The sequence below is a fragment of the Melanerpes formicivorus genome, unplaced genomic scaffold (assembly GCF_026170545.1).
Source record: "Melanerpes formicivorus ecotype bairdi unplaced genomic scaffold, bMelFor1.0.p_v2 SCAF_7, whole genome shotgun sequence".
NCBI lineage: Eukaryota > Metazoa > Chordata > Aves > Piciformes > Picidae > Melanerpes > Melanerpes formicivorus.
The window spans coordinates 20,418,303-20,435,872 of record NW_027142359.1 but is presented as its reverse complement, the minus strand read 5'-3'; the positions used below and the strand labels follow the sequence as shown (position 1 = coordinate 20,435,872).

General features: G+C 46.5%; 1 protein-coding gene across 2 annotated transcripts in view; it reads left to right on the top strand.

Moving 5' to 3' along the window:
* Positions 1 to 17,570, top strand: part of PLA2G4A (phospholipase A2 group IVA) — a 72,195-nt gene that overhangs the window by 36,438 nt on the left and 18,187 nt on the right. For both annotated transcript variants that reach the window (XM_068141300.1, XM_068141301.1), the window contains 9 exons: positions 1,425 to 1,573; positions 2,585 to 2,698; positions 3,300 to 3,337; positions 4,505 to 4,646; positions 6,880 to 7,016; positions 10,210 to 10,432; positions 10,707 to 10,821; positions 16,074 to 16,211; positions 17,143 to 17,235. In XM_068141300.1, the coding sequence (XP_067997401.1) occupies positions 1,425 to 1,573; positions 2,585 to 2,698; positions 3,300 to 3,337; positions 4,505 to 4,646; positions 6,880 to 7,016; positions 10,210 to 10,432; positions 10,707 to 10,821; positions 16,074 to 16,211; positions 17,143 to 17,235 (1,149 nt within the window). The remainder of the gene's footprint in view (positions 1 to 1,424; positions 1,574 to 2,584; positions 2,699 to 3,299; positions 3,338 to 4,504; positions 4,647 to 6,879; positions 7,017 to 10,209; positions 10,433 to 10,706; positions 10,822 to 16,073; positions 16,212 to 17,142; positions 17,236 to 17,570) is intronic.

Sequence of the window (17,570 nt, the reverse complement as noted above, 5' to 3'; positions counted from 1 at the left end):
TATGGAGCACAGTGCAAAGCTCTCTGGGGAGTATTGTAGCAGTCCAAGGATGTTCTCGCATGGTCAGATCTCTGACTCATAAGGATTGTTTGCATACAAACTTGGACTTGAGGGAGCCTGAGTCTAGGAGAAGGTTTGTTTCTAAAGTTCTTCTGGTATACTTCATTCACACTGTGACCCTGATGTGCAATTCTGCATCTCCAGAGCTATTTGGAGTACTGTGTGGGTAAGTTCAGTGTCTGTTCTGTTTGGAGATGGCATCAGAAGGCATGTTATTTCTGGCTGATGCTCCCCACTGGAACTGCCAGGAGGCCAAACATTTGAGTTTTGATTCTGTTTTGTTCTAGTACAAATCCAGAAGCTCCTGAGGAGTTTCAAAAAGCCTTTTGTTTTGAATCACAGAATTGTTTCTGCTGGAAAAGACCTTTAAAGTCATTGAGTCCAACCATTCTCTAAGTCTGCCAAGGCTGTGGCTAAACCATTTCCCTCAGCACCACATCTCTTCATCTTGTAGACACTTCCAGGGATGGGGTTTCAACCACCACCCTGGGCATCCTGTTCCAATGCCTGACCATCCTTTCAATGAAGAAGTTTCTTCTCACGTCCAGCCTAAACTTCCCCCGGTGCTCTTGAGGCTGTTTCCTGTTGACCTAGCACTTGTTACTCAGGAGAAGAGACTGGGCCCCACCTCATTCTAATTTCCTTTCAGGGAGTTGTAGAGAGTGAGAATGTCTCCCCTCAGCCTCCTTTTCTCCAGGCTGAACAAGCCCAGCTCCCTCAGCTGCCCCTCATTGGACCTGTTCTCCAGACCCTTCACCAGCTATGTTGCCCTTCTTTGGACATGCTCCAACACCTCAATGTCCTCCTTGAAGTGAGTGGCCCAAAACTGAAGCCAGTACTTGAGGTGTGACCTTGCTAGTGATGAGTAGAGAGAGACAAGCAGTTCCCTGGTCCTGCTGGCCATATTATTGTTGATCCAGGCAAGGATGTTGTTGCCTACCTGAGCACCAGGTTGCTTTGTTGTTGTTTTTCAATAGATGATTGATTTCTGTTTGAAAATAACAAACCCATTTGTGTTGGCCTTTTCCTCCTCCTTCTTCTCCCAGCTGTGATTCTTTTGAATTTCATGAGGTTTCCTCCACTCAACTCTCTGCCTGTCCAGGTCAATATGCTGGAATCAGTCCCAGTGCCACTGTGTTTATTGAAGGCTTTTCTGCTCCTCTCTTAAAAAATGTGGTATCTGTTGGTTTTGAGAGGTTGTTAAGATCCCTGTGTCATTCCTGGTCTCATATTTATGGAATTCACAGATTTAAACACTTTTCCATCATAGACCATGAGCTAACCTCTGAATTCCCATAACTGCATTGATTATCACAACCCACACTGGAGCCTAACCTAATGTGAGCGTCTCTTTTGCCTTGTAGTTGACACTCCAGATCCCTATGTGGAGCTGTTCATCCCCTCTGCCCCTGACTGCAGGAAGAGAACCAAACATTTCAATAACGATGTGAATCCTGTCTGGAATGAGACCTTCGAGTTCATTTTGGACCCAAACCAGGAGAATGTTCTGGAGGTAAATCCTGTGGCCAAGCTGAATCTGTGGCAATGGAAGGTTGTAAGAACACTAGCTTGTTCCTTACTGTTCTTCACATCACCCATAAATTATGTTGTTTGTGCTTCCTACACTGATGGACACTTAATAGGTGGGGGTAAAGTGAAGTCACAGCCTCTTAGGAGACAGCAGAAGCATCGTTCTGCTGTCTCCTCTGTGTCTGGAGCCAAGGGGTGAGTAGCCTACAGCAATGGCCCTAACGTGAAGGCTTCAGACTGAGGCTTATGGAGTTTCAGTCTAAGCTGACCAGCTGAAACAGAGGCTAAAGCTAACATGTGAATCCACACCTTGAGTACTGACTTCAGTCTTGGGCCCCTCACTCCAAAAAGGACCACTGACAAGAGTCTGGCACCATCCTCCTGTCCCCTACCTTTTAGCTCTTGCTGAAGATTGATCAGATCCCCTCTCAGGCTGCTTTTCTCCTGGCTAAACAGCCACAGGGTTCTCAGCTTTTCTTCCTCACAGACATGCTCCAGGCCCCCTCATTTCATTCATAGCCTTCTTTGACTCTTTCTTGTGGTTCCATGTCTCTCTTGAAGTCAGGAGACTAGAACTGCACCCAGGACTCCAGATGTGTCCTCCCTAGGGTAGAGTAGAGAGGAAGGAGAAGTTTCTCCATGGATAAGTTCTACTAACTGGCAATCTGAAGAATTGCATATTTTAGGTGATCTGAAGCTCTTACATCTGCTTAGAAGGATAATGGCATCTACTGACAGAAGGGTGCTTGCATGAAAAGCCCCTTGGACATAAGGCTTTTATCACCATGCAATTGAATGCCTTGAAAGTGCCACCTACATGTTCCATGAGCTTACCCTGTGGTAGAATGACATGTCTGTTGTGATTGGTCATTGACTGGGCTGGGTTAGGCCTGTTCCTTTTCTACACAATTTGTTTTTCCTTTAGGCATAGGATGGATGGGATAAAAAAGGGATTTATCAAAGTGGAGTTGAGTGCCTGAGCTATCTTTTCTAGGTCACTTTGATGGATGCCAACTACGTCATGGATGAGACTCTTGGCACATCCACATTTCCTATATCCTCTCTGAAACTGGGAGAGAAGAAGGAGGTCCATTTAACTTTCAATGATGTAAGTTGCAGTGTTCCTGGCTTTGCCTTTGTTGATGCAGCTTTGAACACAGCAGAGATTTCCCTGATGATTGCAGGGTGGCTGGACAAGATGACCTTTGAGGATCCCTTCCAGCCCAATGCAGTCTGTGGATCTGTGAATCTGTGTCCTGGGCTGCATCCCCTCACAGGTCTTTGAGACACAAGTTGAGTATGAAGTTTATCCTGTGAACTGTGAAACAAGTCTCGGATAGACTGTGACTGGCAGTAGAAATAAAGGATCAAAAGGGTGTGAAGACAATTAGATCCTTTCAGGCCAAAGGTGAACAGCACCTTCAAAAGGTGATTGTCAGTGGAAGAAAGCCAAGAGATGGGGTCTGGTGAATGAAAGTCAAGACCTGGGAGCAATTAGCTAGTGGTGCAATTTGAAATCACACTGTGTGCTTCTAAAAACTAAGCTCTGTAGAAGAGAACCCAATTCCTGTCTTCCAGAGGTGGTGTCCCCTGTCAAATGGTGATTTCAAGAGTACTTCTGACTAATCATTACTTTGTGTGCCAGGTGTGTTTGTGGCTTTATCTGCTCTCTAAGTGCCGTAACCATAGTTTCAATACTTCTTGTTTAGGTGACAGAAATGACTCTGGAAATGTCTCTTGAAGTATGGTAAGTATCTCACATTAAAAGAAAAAGGTGAAAAATAGATTTAGCAGGAAAACTATTTGTTATTTTTACTAAGTTTTTTAGAGTCTTCTTAAAACTATGTCAGGTAGAGTGCAAAAATCCCCTGGTTTAACACAGAAGTCTCAAGTACTGTAAAGATTTGGAAGTGGAGGGTAAATTTCACATGGTATTTCTGTCCCTGACTTAAACACCATAATTTGTACTGTAAGTTTGCCCTTGTAGGAGCAAGCCCATCATGTGTGATACCTCATATTTCTCAATTATCCAGGGACTGCAATGTGCCCTTGTGGCCAAGAAGCCAAATGGTCTCCTGGGGTGCATTAAAAAGAGTGTGGTCCACTCTACTCTGCTCTAGTGAAACCACAGCTGGAGTATTGTGTCCAGTTCAGGGACAGGGATATACAACAGAGAGGCTATTAGCGTAACAAAGGGACTGGTACATCTGTCTGATAAGAAAGGGCTGAGAGACCTGGAGCTGTTTAGTCTGAAGGAGAGAAGGCTGAGAAGAGATCTCATTCATGTCTGTAAATATCTGAGGGGTGGGTGTCAAGAGGAAGGTGCTGTGAGGGTGCTGGAGCCCTGAAACAGGCTACCCAGAGAGATTCTCTGGAGAGATTCTGAGAATCATGACCCTACCCTTTAGCTCTTGATCTTCCCTCTCATCCTGTCACTCCAAACCCATGTAAAAAGTCCCTCCCCAGCTCTCCTGTAGCCCTCTTCAGGTACTGGAAGGCTTCTCTAAGGTCTCCCTGGAGCCTTGTCTTCTCCGAGTTGAACAGCCCTAACTGTCTCAGTCTGTCCCCATATGAGAGGTTCTCCAGCCCTCTGATCATCTTTGTGGCTTCCTCTGGACCTGCTCCAGCAGGTCCATGTCCTTCTTGTGCTGGGGGCACCAGAACTGGAGGCAGTGCTGCAGGTGGGGTCTCAGTGGGGCGGAATCCCCTTCCTGTTCTGCTGCTCTCAGTGCTTTGGATGCAGCCAAGCACACAGCTGCCTTCTAGGCTGCCAGCAACCATTGCTGGCTCATGGCGAGTTTGTCATCAACTGACTCCCCAGTGTCCTTCTCCAGACTGCTCTTGAGCCACTCCTCACCCAGCCTGGATCTGTGAGTTCTACCTTTTGCTAACTCCTGTCTGTTTTGCCTCATAGCTCCTCCACTGACCTGCGGTTCAGCATGGCTCTGTGCGATGAGGAGAAGAGGTTCCGACAGCAGCGCAAAGATAACATCATGCACAGCATGAAATCCTTCCTGGGAGAGGAAGGCAGCAAGAACCTGACCACTTCCCGTGATGTAAGTTTGGAGAGTATCAACTTTGGACTCCTGCATGCATGTCTCAATGGAATCAGTGAGACATAGGAAGTAGTAGGGCTCTCTAGGGAAGTAGTAGAGGCTGGAGCAAGGTGGGGATCCTTGGTCTCTTCTCACTGGCAACAAGTGACAGGACAATAAGAAACAGCCTCCAGCTGTGCCAAGGGAGGTTCAGGTTGGAGATTAAGAAAAAATTCTTCCCAGATAGGATTTTCAGGCACTAGAACAGGCTGCTCAGAGAGGTAGTGGAGTTACCATCTCTGGAGGGATTTCAAACATGCATGGATGTGGTGCTGAGTGTTTAGCTTAGCAGCAGTGGTGGGAGTGTGAGCTCTAGGTGAGCAGTTGGGCTTGATGATCTCAAAGGTCTCTTCAACCTCACCAATTCTATGGTTCTATGATCCAATTTGCTGTGGAAAGCTTAGTTAAGCTGCTTGCCTCTGCTCTAGAGCTCTTCAGTTGAATTTCAGCTCTGAGATGGCAGCTGCTTGCTCTGTATCAGGCGCAAATGATGTACTATTCTACAACTCCCTACCTCTTGGGACCCCCACACTCCCCAGCAGAGTAGTCTGATTCTGGAGTGCCTGTGGACTCAGAATGCAGGAAATTTTTGCTGTCAGGATGCTGGTGACTTCTCTCCACATTCTTTGTTGATCTTCCTTACGGTTTTCTCTGCATCCTGAAGACAACTCAGATTTTCCTTTGTGCTCATGCCACCATGGCTGATGAGTAGATCGTCATGAATGGTGGTGCTTTGGAAGGCTTTTCACATACTTTCTCCAGGCTTGCACCTGCAAACCACCCTCTTTATCCTGTTGGGATTTGTTGGTTAATTAGGTGGTGTTTGTAAAGAGCTTTCAAAGCCTCAGGTCTGTGATTAAAGCTGTGATTAGTGATGTGGCTCTTTGGTTCAAAGCAGCTGCTCCGTTATTGGGGTGTTGGCTTAACAAAACATCCCAAACTTTACCTTTGTTTTGTAATTTTTTTGGGGGGGATAGCTATCTCTGGAGGAGCATGATGAGTGCTGATGCCTCTAAATACCTGTGGTTTCTGTTACTAAAGCCTAAAACGTAGGCAGACAAGGATCAAATGATCTGACTGCATCAGGAATAAGCAATTTTTGCAGAGTGTAAGCATGGAGAAATGTCTCAATTTACTTGGGCATTGGGCATGGTCATTTCCATGTGACTCAATGGTTTCAGCCTGCAGGGCAGTTTCGTAGGTTCACAGAATGATTTGGTTGGAAGGGACCTTAGAGATCATCTACTTCAATCCCCCTGCCATGGGCAGGGGATGCCTCTCGCTAGACCATGTTGCTCAAAGCCTCATCCAAGCTGGCCTTGAACACCCCCACAACTTCCCTGGGCAGCCTATGCCACAGTCCCACCACCCTCCCACTGAAGAACTTCTTTGTGAGATCCAGTCACCCTTGTCTCCCTCAGCTTCAAACCATTCCCCCTTGTCCTGTCACTTGACACCATTATGAAAAGTCTCTCTGCAGCCTTCCTGTTGGATCCTTCAGGTATTGGAAGGCAGCTCTAAGGTCCTCCTGGAGTCCTCTTGTCCTATCACTTGTTGCGTATGAGAAGAGACCAACCCCCACCTCTCTCCAGCTTCCTCTGAGGTAGTTGTAGTGGGCCACAAGCAGAGGTAAATGACACAGAGACATTGTATGTCACTCTTGGGCCCAGGGAATCTGAGAGGGACAGGTAACTCCATGGGTGGGATCACGGTACTGTTCCATTCTACATAGGGTGTTTGAAAGTCATGTTTCAAATTACTTCCAACAATGTATTTTGAGGGTGTTGGAGCTCTGGAGAAGGCTGCCCAGGGAGGTTGTGGTGTCTTCTCTGGAGATACTCCAAACCCACCTGGACATTGTGATCCTAGACAAGCTACTGTGGGTGCCCCTACTTTAGCAGGGGGGTTGGACTGGATGATCTCCAGAGGTCACTCCAACCCCCACATTGCAGGGATTCTGTGATTTTGCCATTGTCTAACACTTGTACTACTAAAAGACTACACAACATCTTTTTGGCTTCTTAGAAATTTTGGACAAGCAGGGGTTTCTTCTCTGCTGTGAGGATCTTCAGATGGTCACCTATGAATTGCACAAGGCTGTCGGGTTTGGCCAGTGGTTGTTGAATAATGTTTGGTTACTGAGTCTGTCTGAAAATGGATGTGGTAATCTGCTGTGTTGTTCTCCCCTCTGCAGGTACCAGTGATAGCCATTCTGGGTTCAGGAGGTGGATTTCGGGCCATGGTGGGGTTTGCTGGAGTCATGAAAGCTCTTTATGAGTCTGGAGTTCTAGACTGTGCCACTTACATTGCTGGGCTCTCGGGATCCACATGGTAAGGGGGAGTTCTTTTGTCTGTCCTTGCTTTTCCTTTGGGAAGTTCAAGAATGAATTTTCATGAGACTTGACTTCCTTCTAAGGTTTTGATTCACAGCAGATGTTACTGCACTGCCAGTACAGAAAAGACCTACAGAACAACTATCTACCTTGCAGCACAGTGGGACAGTGTAGTGGGTCTGCTGAAGGTGGTGCTTCAAAATGCTTCAGAGGGTGAGGACAGCTCAGTCCCCAAATGATCTTATAAAATCAGAGAATCATTTTGGTTGTAAAAGACCTTTAAGGCTATCAAGTCCAACTGTTAACTCAGCACTGCCAAGTCACTACTCACTCACGTCCCTCAGCACCACATTTACACAGGTTTTCAATCCCTCCAGGGATGAGTACTCCACCACTACCCTGGGCAGCCTGTTCCATGCCTTGACAGCCTTTCTGGGGAAGAAATTACTCCTCATGTCCAAACTAAACCTCCTCAGGTGCAACTTGAGGCTGTTTCCTCACATCCTATCAGTTGTTACCTGGGGAAAAAGACCACCCCCCACCTGTGTAGTTGCATCAGAGGACCAGCATGGCAAGCACATAAAAAGATGGAGTAGCTGGATTTGTTTTGCCTTGAGGAGCAGGCCAAGGTGGTGGTGATGGCAAATCTTACTATTATCTTCATCCATCTACTGAATAAGCTGTAAAGAAACCAGACTGCTCTTGGAAATGCCATTCCTCCTTGGCCTTTCTCAAGACAAGAGAAACTGGATGACCTATTAGGAGAGTTCTTTTGCAGTGAGAGTGGTCAGTCACTGGAAGGTATTACCCCATCCTGAATTAACAGGGTGGGGCAAGGTGTCATCCTCTCACTCTGTCTCTTTGACTCAGTGAATACTTCATGTGAAAGTAGAACGTGACTGAACAAAGCCCTGAACAACCTGATCTGACTTTTGAGCTGGCTCTGCATTGAGCGGGAAGCTGCAATGGAGACCTTGAGGTTCCTTGCAGTCTAAATGATATGATGTGAATGTCTCATTCCTTCAGAGTAAGGGAAGAAGAGTTTGATTGGAAGAACTAAAGATAAATGACCTGGGAAAATGCTTAGGATGAGTTTTATCCCCTGGTTTAGCCCAAGCACATCCTGCTGGAGGAGGTCCAGAGGACCCTGCAAAGACGATCAGAGGGGTGGAACACCTCCCATATGAAGACAGGCTGAGAGCTGGGGCTGTTCAGCCTGAAGGATACTCTGGGGAGACCTTAGAGCACCCTTGCAGTACCTGAAGGAGGCTACAGGAAGGCTGGTGAGGGACTGTTTAGAAGGACTTGGAGTGAGAGGATGGTGGGCAATAGTTTGAGAGTGGAGCAGGGTAGATTTAGGTTGGATATCAGAAGGAAGTTCTTTACAATGAGAGTGGTGAAATACTGGAACAGGCTATCCAGGAATGTGGTTGAGGCCCCATCCCTGGAGACATTCAAGATCAGACTTGATGTGGCCCTGGGCAGCCTGCTGACTGCAGGGGGGTTGGACAAGATGACCTTTGAGGGTCCCTTCCAAACCAATGCAGTCTGTAAATCTGAATTTTGGTTCCAATGATGACCTGTTCTGTTCCTTGTGTGTGGGGGGGGGTGTTTCTTTCACTTCTGTGAAGCTTATAAGGTCATGTAAGGATCACAGGTCTTGTTCAGGAGCAGCTGAGGGAACTGGGGTTGTTCAGCCTGGAGAAAAGGAGGCAGAGTGGAGATCATCTGGCTTCTACAACTGCCTGAAAGGAGGATGGAGCCAGGTGGAGGTTGGTCTCTAATCCCAGACGACAAGTGACAGAAGTGATGAGGATGAGAGGAAATGGCCTTAAGTTGCCCCAGGGAATGTTTAGGCTGTACATGAAGAAAAATTTCTTCCCTGAAGGAGTGGTTAAGCCCTGGAACAGCCTGCCCAGGGAAGTGGTAGAGTCCCCAGCCCTGGAAGTAGTCAAAAAAACAAGTAGACGTGGTGCTGAGGGCCATGGTTTAGTGGTGGCCTGGCAATGCTGGGTTGATGGCTTGACTTGATGATCTTAAAGGTCTTTTCCAGCCTCAGTGATTCTGTGGTTATCTCTGAACTGATTCAGTCAGTAACATGTCAGAAGCAGCTGTAATTGAACAAATTTGCCTTTGTTGTCCTGGTGTTACCTCTTCAGACTTTCCTTGCTTAATGAATAAATGAATAGACACTTTGGCACTCTCTTTTCCCTCTCTCCATGCAGTCCATTACTTGGGAATAATGTTCTTTTCTTTCTTTCTTTCCTGAAGGGTGGAGAATTCCTTTCCTGGCAGGAGAGGCAGGTTTTTGCTTGTTCACTGAGATGCATGCCTAGCCTTGGAGCAACTCTTTCTGTCACCTCTCTTCAACCCTATGCTGAATGCTTCATCCTGCCTTGTCCTTGCTCTGCTCATGTGGAAGTTCTCTGCTGTGTTCTACCCAAGAAGCTGACCTGCAGGCTGAGCTTCAGAAGCTGTGAAAGGCCTCCCAAACCAAGCTCTTACCCCAAGCGTGTGACAGGGTTCATCAGGTTGGCAGGTGAATTGCTGGGCAGTTACCTCAGGGCTGATCTTGGCCAGCATGTATCTGAATGTGTTGCAGCATGGTTTGTGTTCCTGAGCCAGCTCCTGCAGTCAGCAACACTGAAATGACTGTCCCAGAGATAAGGGCAGCTTAGCTTATCATCCCTAAGGTTCTTTAAGGCAACCCAGGGGCAATGGTTTGAAACTAGAGCAGGATAGTTTAGGTTGGACATAAGGAGGAAGGAATTTCATGACCAGCAGGACCAGGGAAGTGGTCATGCCCCTGCACTTGCTACTGCTGAGGCTGTACCTTGAATACTGGGTTCAGTTTTGGGCTACTCACTCCCAGAAGGACATTGAAGGGCTGGAGTGGGTCCAGACAAGGGCAACAAAGCCCAAAGGGTCTGGAGAACAGGTCTGGTAAGGAGTGGCTGATGGAACTGGGGTTGTTTACACAGAAGAGGAGGCTGAGGAGGAACCACACTGCTCTCTATAAGAAATTGTTTATCTTTCTGTGCCTTGGGAAAAAGGAAAAGGCAATTAATGGTGACTAAATTAATCTGATTTTATCAGTAATTACAGCAAGTTCTTCAGGAGCTGATTGCCCACATTGGACACCTGCCACTGACCTGGGCTTTGACACTTACAGAGCCTGTTTTCCATTGCAGGTACATGTCCACTTTGTATTCACACCCTGATTTTCCAGAGAAGGGACCCAAGGAGATCAATGAAGAACTGATGAACTCTGTGAGCCACAACCCTCTCCTGCTGCTCACTCCTCAGAAAGTCAAACGCTACATTGAAGCTCTGTGGAATAAGAAGAGCTCAGGGCAGCCTGTCACCTTCACAGATATCTTTGGAATGCTGATAGGTGAAACCCTTATCCATAATGTGAGTTCATTTTTTGGTGATTATCAGAGGTGAGAAACTGTTGATAGGAAGAAATTTCTTTGCTGCTAGAGTGGTCAGGCATTGGAACAGGCTGCCCAGGGAGGTGGTGGAGTCACCATCCCTGCAGGTGTTCAAGAGCTGTGTGGACATAGCATTCTGGGGCATGGTTTAGTGGCCATGGTGGTGTTAGGTTGACATTTTGACTTGATGATCTTTGAGGTCTTCTCCAATCCAAATAATTCTTTGATTCTATGATGTCTTTCCTTCCACGTAGAGAATGGACACCACTTTGAGCAACATGAAGGAGAAAACTGACAGCGCTCGGTGTGCTCTGCCGCTCTTTACCTGCCTCCACGTTAAACCAGACGTCTCAGAGCTGATGTTTGCAGGTAGGTTTTCAATCTGCTTGTTGAGTCACTTGGGAAAAGAAGAAAGAAATGCATGGCTGACAAAAAAGCCCCTTGTTTTTTTGATACATTTTGTACCCTGTAATTTGATAGAGTTTGAAATGATTAGTCTTAGGGCAAGGCTTAGCAAGGAATTTGCCATGATATGAAACATTCCTCAGGGCTTAACCCAGTTTGCATTGTTAGGAACCCAGTCCAAGGAGATTTTTTAATTCATAGCAAGAATAGGAAGTGGAGATGCTGAAGGATATATCAAACAGGCACATCATGAGGACTCTTCTGGAGGATGTAAAAAGGTGTTTGGGAAATGATCCTGTTTGTGTTCAGTGGCTTCTGAAAATATGACAGTGGAATCTGATAGGAGAAGTCTCCAAGGAGACCTTAGAGTGACCTTCCAGTACCTGAGGAGGGCTACAGAAGACCTGGGAAGGGACTTTTTACAAGGGCTTGGAGTGATAGGATGAGAGGGAATGGATTGAGGCTGGAGAAAGAGATCTTTAGACTGGAGATTAGGAATAAATTCTTCCCAGTGAGGGTGGAGAGAGACTGGAACAGGTTGCCCAGAGAGGCTGTGGATGCCCTCTCCCTGGAGGTGTTCAAGGCTGGGCTGGATGAGGCCTCCCTGCCCGTGGCATGGGGGTTGGAACTAGAGCATCTTTAAGGTCTCGTCCAACACAAACCATTCTGTGAATCTAAGAATCTATGATAATAAATTGCACAGAGATAAGTGATCCCTGGGGCTGTTTAGTCTGCAGAAGAGCAACCTGAGAGGGGAACTGACCAATGCTCAGCAAGAGCTAAAGGGTGCAGAGCAAGAGGGTGGGACCAGATTCTTGTCAGTGGTGCCCAGTGACAGGACAAGGAGCAACAGTCACAAACAGGAAACCCAGCTGGTGAGACCCCACCTGGAGTACTGTGTCCAGTTCTGGAGCCCCTATTACAAGAGGGATGTGGAGGTGCTGGAATGTGTCCAGAGAAGGGCCACAAGGATGATCAGAGGGCTGGAGCACCTTTCCTTTGGGGACAGACTGAGGGAGTTGGGACTGTTCAGTCTGCAGAAGAGAAGGCTCCGAGGTGACCTAATTGTTGCCTTCCAGTATCTGAAGGGGGCGTACAGGAAGGCTGGGGAAGGACTTCTCAGGATCTCAGGTAGTGATAGGACTAGGGGGAATGGAATGAAGCTGGAGGTGGGGAGATTCAGGCTAGATGTGAGGAGGAGGTTCTTCACCATGAGAGTGGTGAGACCCTGGAATGGGTTGTCCAGGGAGGTGGTCGAGGCCCCGTCCCTGGAGGTGTTTAAGAGCAGGCTGGATGAGGCTCTGGCCAGCCTGATCTAGTGTGGGGTGTCCCTGCCCATGGCAGGGGGGTCGGAACTAGATGATCCTTGTGGTCCCTTCCAACCCTGAATGAAACTATGAAACTATGAAACTATCATATAGGATGTGAGAGCTTTTATAATTTGTAGATTGTTTTCCCTTCTTAGAACTGAACAGCCATTCTTGACATGAAATACATAGTAAGTTTTGAACAGAAACATTCACCCTTTCTTATTTTGTAGATTAGAGATGTAGTTAAGCTCCTTTATGTACTTTCAGGTTGATATGCATTAATTAATATCAGACAACTTTCCTTCTGGGAGCCATGGTTCAAGATTCCATGCAGCTGCTAATAGCTTTCATGCCCCAGGCTCTGTATGTTTTCCTTCCAAGAACATTTCTGACCTGGGTGGCACCTGCCATGGCCAGAGCTACAGTAATCAGTTTAACTGAGCATAATTACAGTGATTTAGCTAAAGACAGCTTTGCTGTTTTTATTACTCTACTATATTGCTGTACCTTTGGTTATTACATCAATACCTCAGGTGTGTTGGTCAACAGCCAGCTGAACATGAGCCAGTGTGTGCCAGGGTAGCCAAGAAGGTTGCCAGCATCCTGGCTTGGATCAGCAATACTGTGGCCAGCAGGAGTAGGGCAGGGATTGTCCCCCTGTTCTCAAGACCAGTGAGACAACACCAGTTCAAGTCCATAAGGAGACAACCCTCATGAAGTTTATTTTAACTGGCTTCAGATTTCAGTTGGAAAGGATTGTGCCCCTGTACTCACCCTGGTACTGGGTTCAGTTTTGGGCCCCTCATGCCAAGAAGGACATTGAAGTGCTGGAGCAGGTCTCAAGAAGGGCAATGAAGCTGGTGAAGGGTTTGGAGAACAGGTCTGGTGAAGAGCTGCTGAGGGAACTGGGGTTGTTCAGTGTGAAGAAAAGGAAGCTGAGGGGTAACCTTCTGCCTCTCTAAAACTGCCTGAAGGGAGGTTGGAGACAGGTAGGGGTCAGACCCACTCCCAGGTAACAAATGAGAGGACAAGAGGGAATGGTCTCAAGTTGCACCTGGGAAGGTTTAGGTTGGATATGAGGAATGCTTCTCAAAAGGGTTGTTAAGCTTTGGCCCAGGCTGCCCAAGGCAGTGGTCAAGTCTCCATGCCTGAAGAGGTTTCAAAACTATGCAGATGTGGTGCTGAGAGACATGGTTTAGTGGTGACCTGGCAGTGCTAGGTTGATGGTTGTAGTCCATGATCTGAAAGGTCTCTTCCAAGGATTCTGTGATTCTATTTTGGATTAAACTCCAGTCAAGTTTAGCCCAGTTTACCGGGATTTATAGACTAAGTATTTCTATTGATGTAGAGTTCTTGTCTCTTGGGACACTAAGTTAATGGACTGAGATGTGGATGCCCCATCCCTGGAAGCGTTGAAGACCAGGTTGGTCAGTGGAAGGTGTCCCTGTTCACTGCAGGGCAGTTGGACTAGATGACCTTTTAAGGTCCCTTCCCACCCTTCCATGACTCAAGTGCAGCTCATTTTAGACAGACACTATCTCAAGGAGCTTCTGGAATGGCAGGAGGTACTGCTGAAGCCATTTAATTTTAAGGCAGAAATCTTGATTCCCTGAGCAGGATCTGTGATGTGAGAAATCATCTTCTCTGCAAGCACCCAATGGAAGTGGAATATTGCAGATTAAATTAATTCTAACACTAAATTCAGTTTCACTCTCAGCATGGTTCTGAATCTGCCAATTCCTGTTTATATATCCAATGGGAAATCCCATTAAATTCCTGGACTGGGTCTTCAAATGAATTTCCTTCTGCTGCAGTGGATGTGAAGATTTGTGGGTGGTTTATCTGGAAAATAGGATGTTGTATTTAGCTTTGTAGATAAGCGAAGCTCTCAGCAGTCATGATTAAGTCTTTCCTTTCCAGGAGGAGTGGTTAATCTTCAGTTTAACATTTCAGCAGAAACACTCAATGTTTTGAGGAGTAGATGGCAGCCCATCAAGGGTCAGGACTGGGCCAGCCACTAGATGGGGGCCAGAGACTCTATGTGAAACCCTCTGCTTCCCAAAGGGAAGAAGGGAGAGACACTGATGGGGCTGAGAAAGAAACTAAACCATCTGGGATGGCAACAAAAACAATGCTGTGGAATAGAGACAGACACACAAACCAATATGGAACCCAGCCCCTGATGGCAATGACATCACCATTGGCACCACTGATGCTGGGGGCAGGCACTGGGCGAGTCCCAGACAGATGGTGCAGCAGATGGGAACTGGATTCAGGAACACATGGATCAGGATGGAAGGCAGAAGGAACAGAGTCCTCCTGGGACACCAGCCAGTGAAGAAGCAGCTTGACCCTGGTGATCCCTCAGCTTTCTCCTGCAGATGTCATGCATGGGATGCACTCCCTTGTTGGTCAGTTGAGGGTCACCTGTCCTGTCTGCTCCTCCCCACAGGTGCCACCTCTGCCTTCCTGCCCCCCAAAGTGGGGCACAAGCTGTGGCAGTGCCCTTGGTCTCTGCAAGTCTCAGGCAGAGCCTTTCTGCAGCCCAGCCTTTGGCAGGAACTCTGCCCATTGGCTTCTCCCTGCTAGAAGCAGCCCTGGCTGTGCAAACCTACCCTGAACTTCAGAAAGTGCCTCAATGAGCAGAGACTGAGCTGGGAAGTGACAGCACTGAGCAGAATTGGCTGTGGTCTGGCTCAGAGCAGGGCACCTTTCTAATTTCAGAATTACTTCTGATGTGTTTGCAGAAGCTGTTGAATCAATCACAAGTAAAAATATGGAAAATAAAATGGCGCAATACAAAAAATGTAGGGTACTCTTTGGTTTTTAGGGTACTTTTTGTTTGTCGTTGTTCTCTTTTTGCAGTGAATTCTGATGTAACAAACTCCACTGATACCACAGGAAATATTTCCCAGTCAGCCTGAATGCCTTGTCAGGAACACTTCATTTCACATCCATGTAGCACATCATGTAAATGCCTTTGGAAATGTCCTGCTAAGATCAGAAAATGCAGCTGGATATTTTATTCCATAGATTTTTGGAGCCCTCTGTTCGACACAATGATACAGACTTTAGAAAGTGTCTTTGATGTCATTTGGTGTGAAGTTTCTCAGCTGCCTCTCAGCTTTGCCTTTGCCTTGTGGATTTCACTAGAAACTTTGGTTGCCTTTCCTAGACTGTTTCCCCCCTTTTGTGCTAATAATTATGGTGGTTTCTTTCAGTTCTCTTCACACTTTTGGTACAATCACAGTGAAAGAGAAGAAACTTCAAACTGAGACCCCTGTTGTGTTTCATAGATTCACAGATTCATAGAACTGTTTGGGTTGGAAGGGACCTTGAAGATCACCTAGTTCCAAACCCCCTGGTGTGGCCAGGGGCACCTACCACTCGACGTGTTCCAGTGCCTAGGGAGGTGTTCCAGGCCATGTTGTGTGAGGCCTTGAGCAGCCTGGCCAAGTGGAAGGTGGTATCCCTGCCCATAACAGGGGGGTCAGAACTAGGTGATCTTCAAGCTCCTTTTCTTGGATGTGATAAGTTGAAAAACAGATGTTGTTTTGTTTTTTCTCATTCATGGTCACTACTCTTATACTGAGGAGGTTTTTATACTTAGGAGGTTTACTTGTAGACAATGAGGTTTTTACAACCTCATCTTTTTTCAGCACAATTTGTTGTGATAAGAGAGAATGCAAATTCCTTCTCTGCTGAGACATTAGACTGTCCCTCACTTGCAATCAATATTTTGACTTCTGTAGAACCTAAGAGCTTTTCCTCTTGGTCATTTAACTTCCTGTTTAACCAGATTTTCTTTGCTTGGATAGAAGTTTCATTTGTTTTTGTCTTTTCATCCTCTGTCTCTCTTCATGTTGAGATTGCTAACGAAGCACAATTTGGTTTCTTCTTTTGCAGACTGGGTGGAATTCAGTCCCTATGAGATTGGAATGGCCAAGTATGGCACTTTTATGTCTCCAGATTTGTTTGGAAGCAAATTCTTTATGGGGACAGTGGTGAAGAAGTATAATGAAAATCCCTTACATTTCTTGATGGGTGAGTATGTGACAGCAAGAGACTTGAAAATAAAAGTCATTTCAGTAGTTCATGGACAAGGCCAGTCACACAAACTTTGGGACAAGAAGTAGAGTTCCCAGTTTATTGAAGGCATGCATTTGAAAGACACTGCAGACATGGATTGGGATTCCCTTTTGTTTTTCTTTCTTGCTTTTGTTGCTCCTGCTTTCATAGAATTATAGAATGGTAAGTGTTGGAAGGCACCTCTAGGGATCATCAAGCCCAACCCTCCTGCCAAAGCAGGATTACCTGGGGCAGGTCACACAGGAGCACAACCAGATGAGTTTTGAAAGCCTCCAGAGAAGGAGACTCCAAAGCCTCCCTGGGCAGCCTGCTCCAGGGCTCCAGCACCCTCACAGTAAAGAACTTTCTCCTCATGTTGAGGTGGAACCTCCTGTGTTCCAGTTTGTGTCCATTGCCCCTGGTCCTATCACTGGGCACCATCATAAAGAGCCTGGCACCTTCATCCTAACACCAACTCCTCAGATATTTCTAGACATGGGTAAGATCCCTTCTCAGCCTTCCATTCTCCAGACTAAACAGTCTCAGGTCTCTCAGCCTTTCTTCATAGGAGAGATGTTCAAGTCCCTTCATCATCCTTGTAACCTCCACTGGACTCTCTCCAGCAGATCTCTCTCGCTCTTGAACTGGGGAACCCCAAACTGGACACAGTATTCCAGGTGTGGTCTTACCAGGGCAGAGTAGAGGGGGAAGAGAACCTCCCTAGACCTGCTGGGCACACTTTTCTTGATGTACCCCAGGAGACCATTTGCCTTCTTGGCCATGTACATCTGAGCTTATAACTTCCAAAATGAGATGTGTTCAGAAAGCAAATAACTGCTTCAATAGTGCAAGAAATGGGCTTCAGTTCCACCAGCCCTCTCTTCATGGTTTGCTTTTTCCCTTCCAGGTGTCTGGGGCAGTGCATTTTCTATATTATTTAACAGAGTGCTTGGCGTCTCCAACGCTCAAAACAAAGGACCCACCATGGAAGAAGAATTAGGTAATGTTGGGAACTAACTAATTTACTGTGCAAAGCAATTAGCAAGATTCAGTCCTCTGTGGAAGGATGGCTTTGTCCACAGTCATTTCAGCTTTGAAATAATACCTTGAGATAATAATGAACAGTTAGCAATGACTCTGTGGTTGTGTGAAAACACAAGCTGTAAAGGGTAACAAAATGCAGAGTTTGGAAAGAAAGTTCACTCCTTTCTCTTTTTATTTCTCTCTTATGACATTGAGATTAAAACCATTTCATTTTCTACCTGCCCAAGTGTACTGACCTTTATTTTCCACACGTTCCACAGCAGAGCTTTCATAACCATCTTGGCTTCTGAT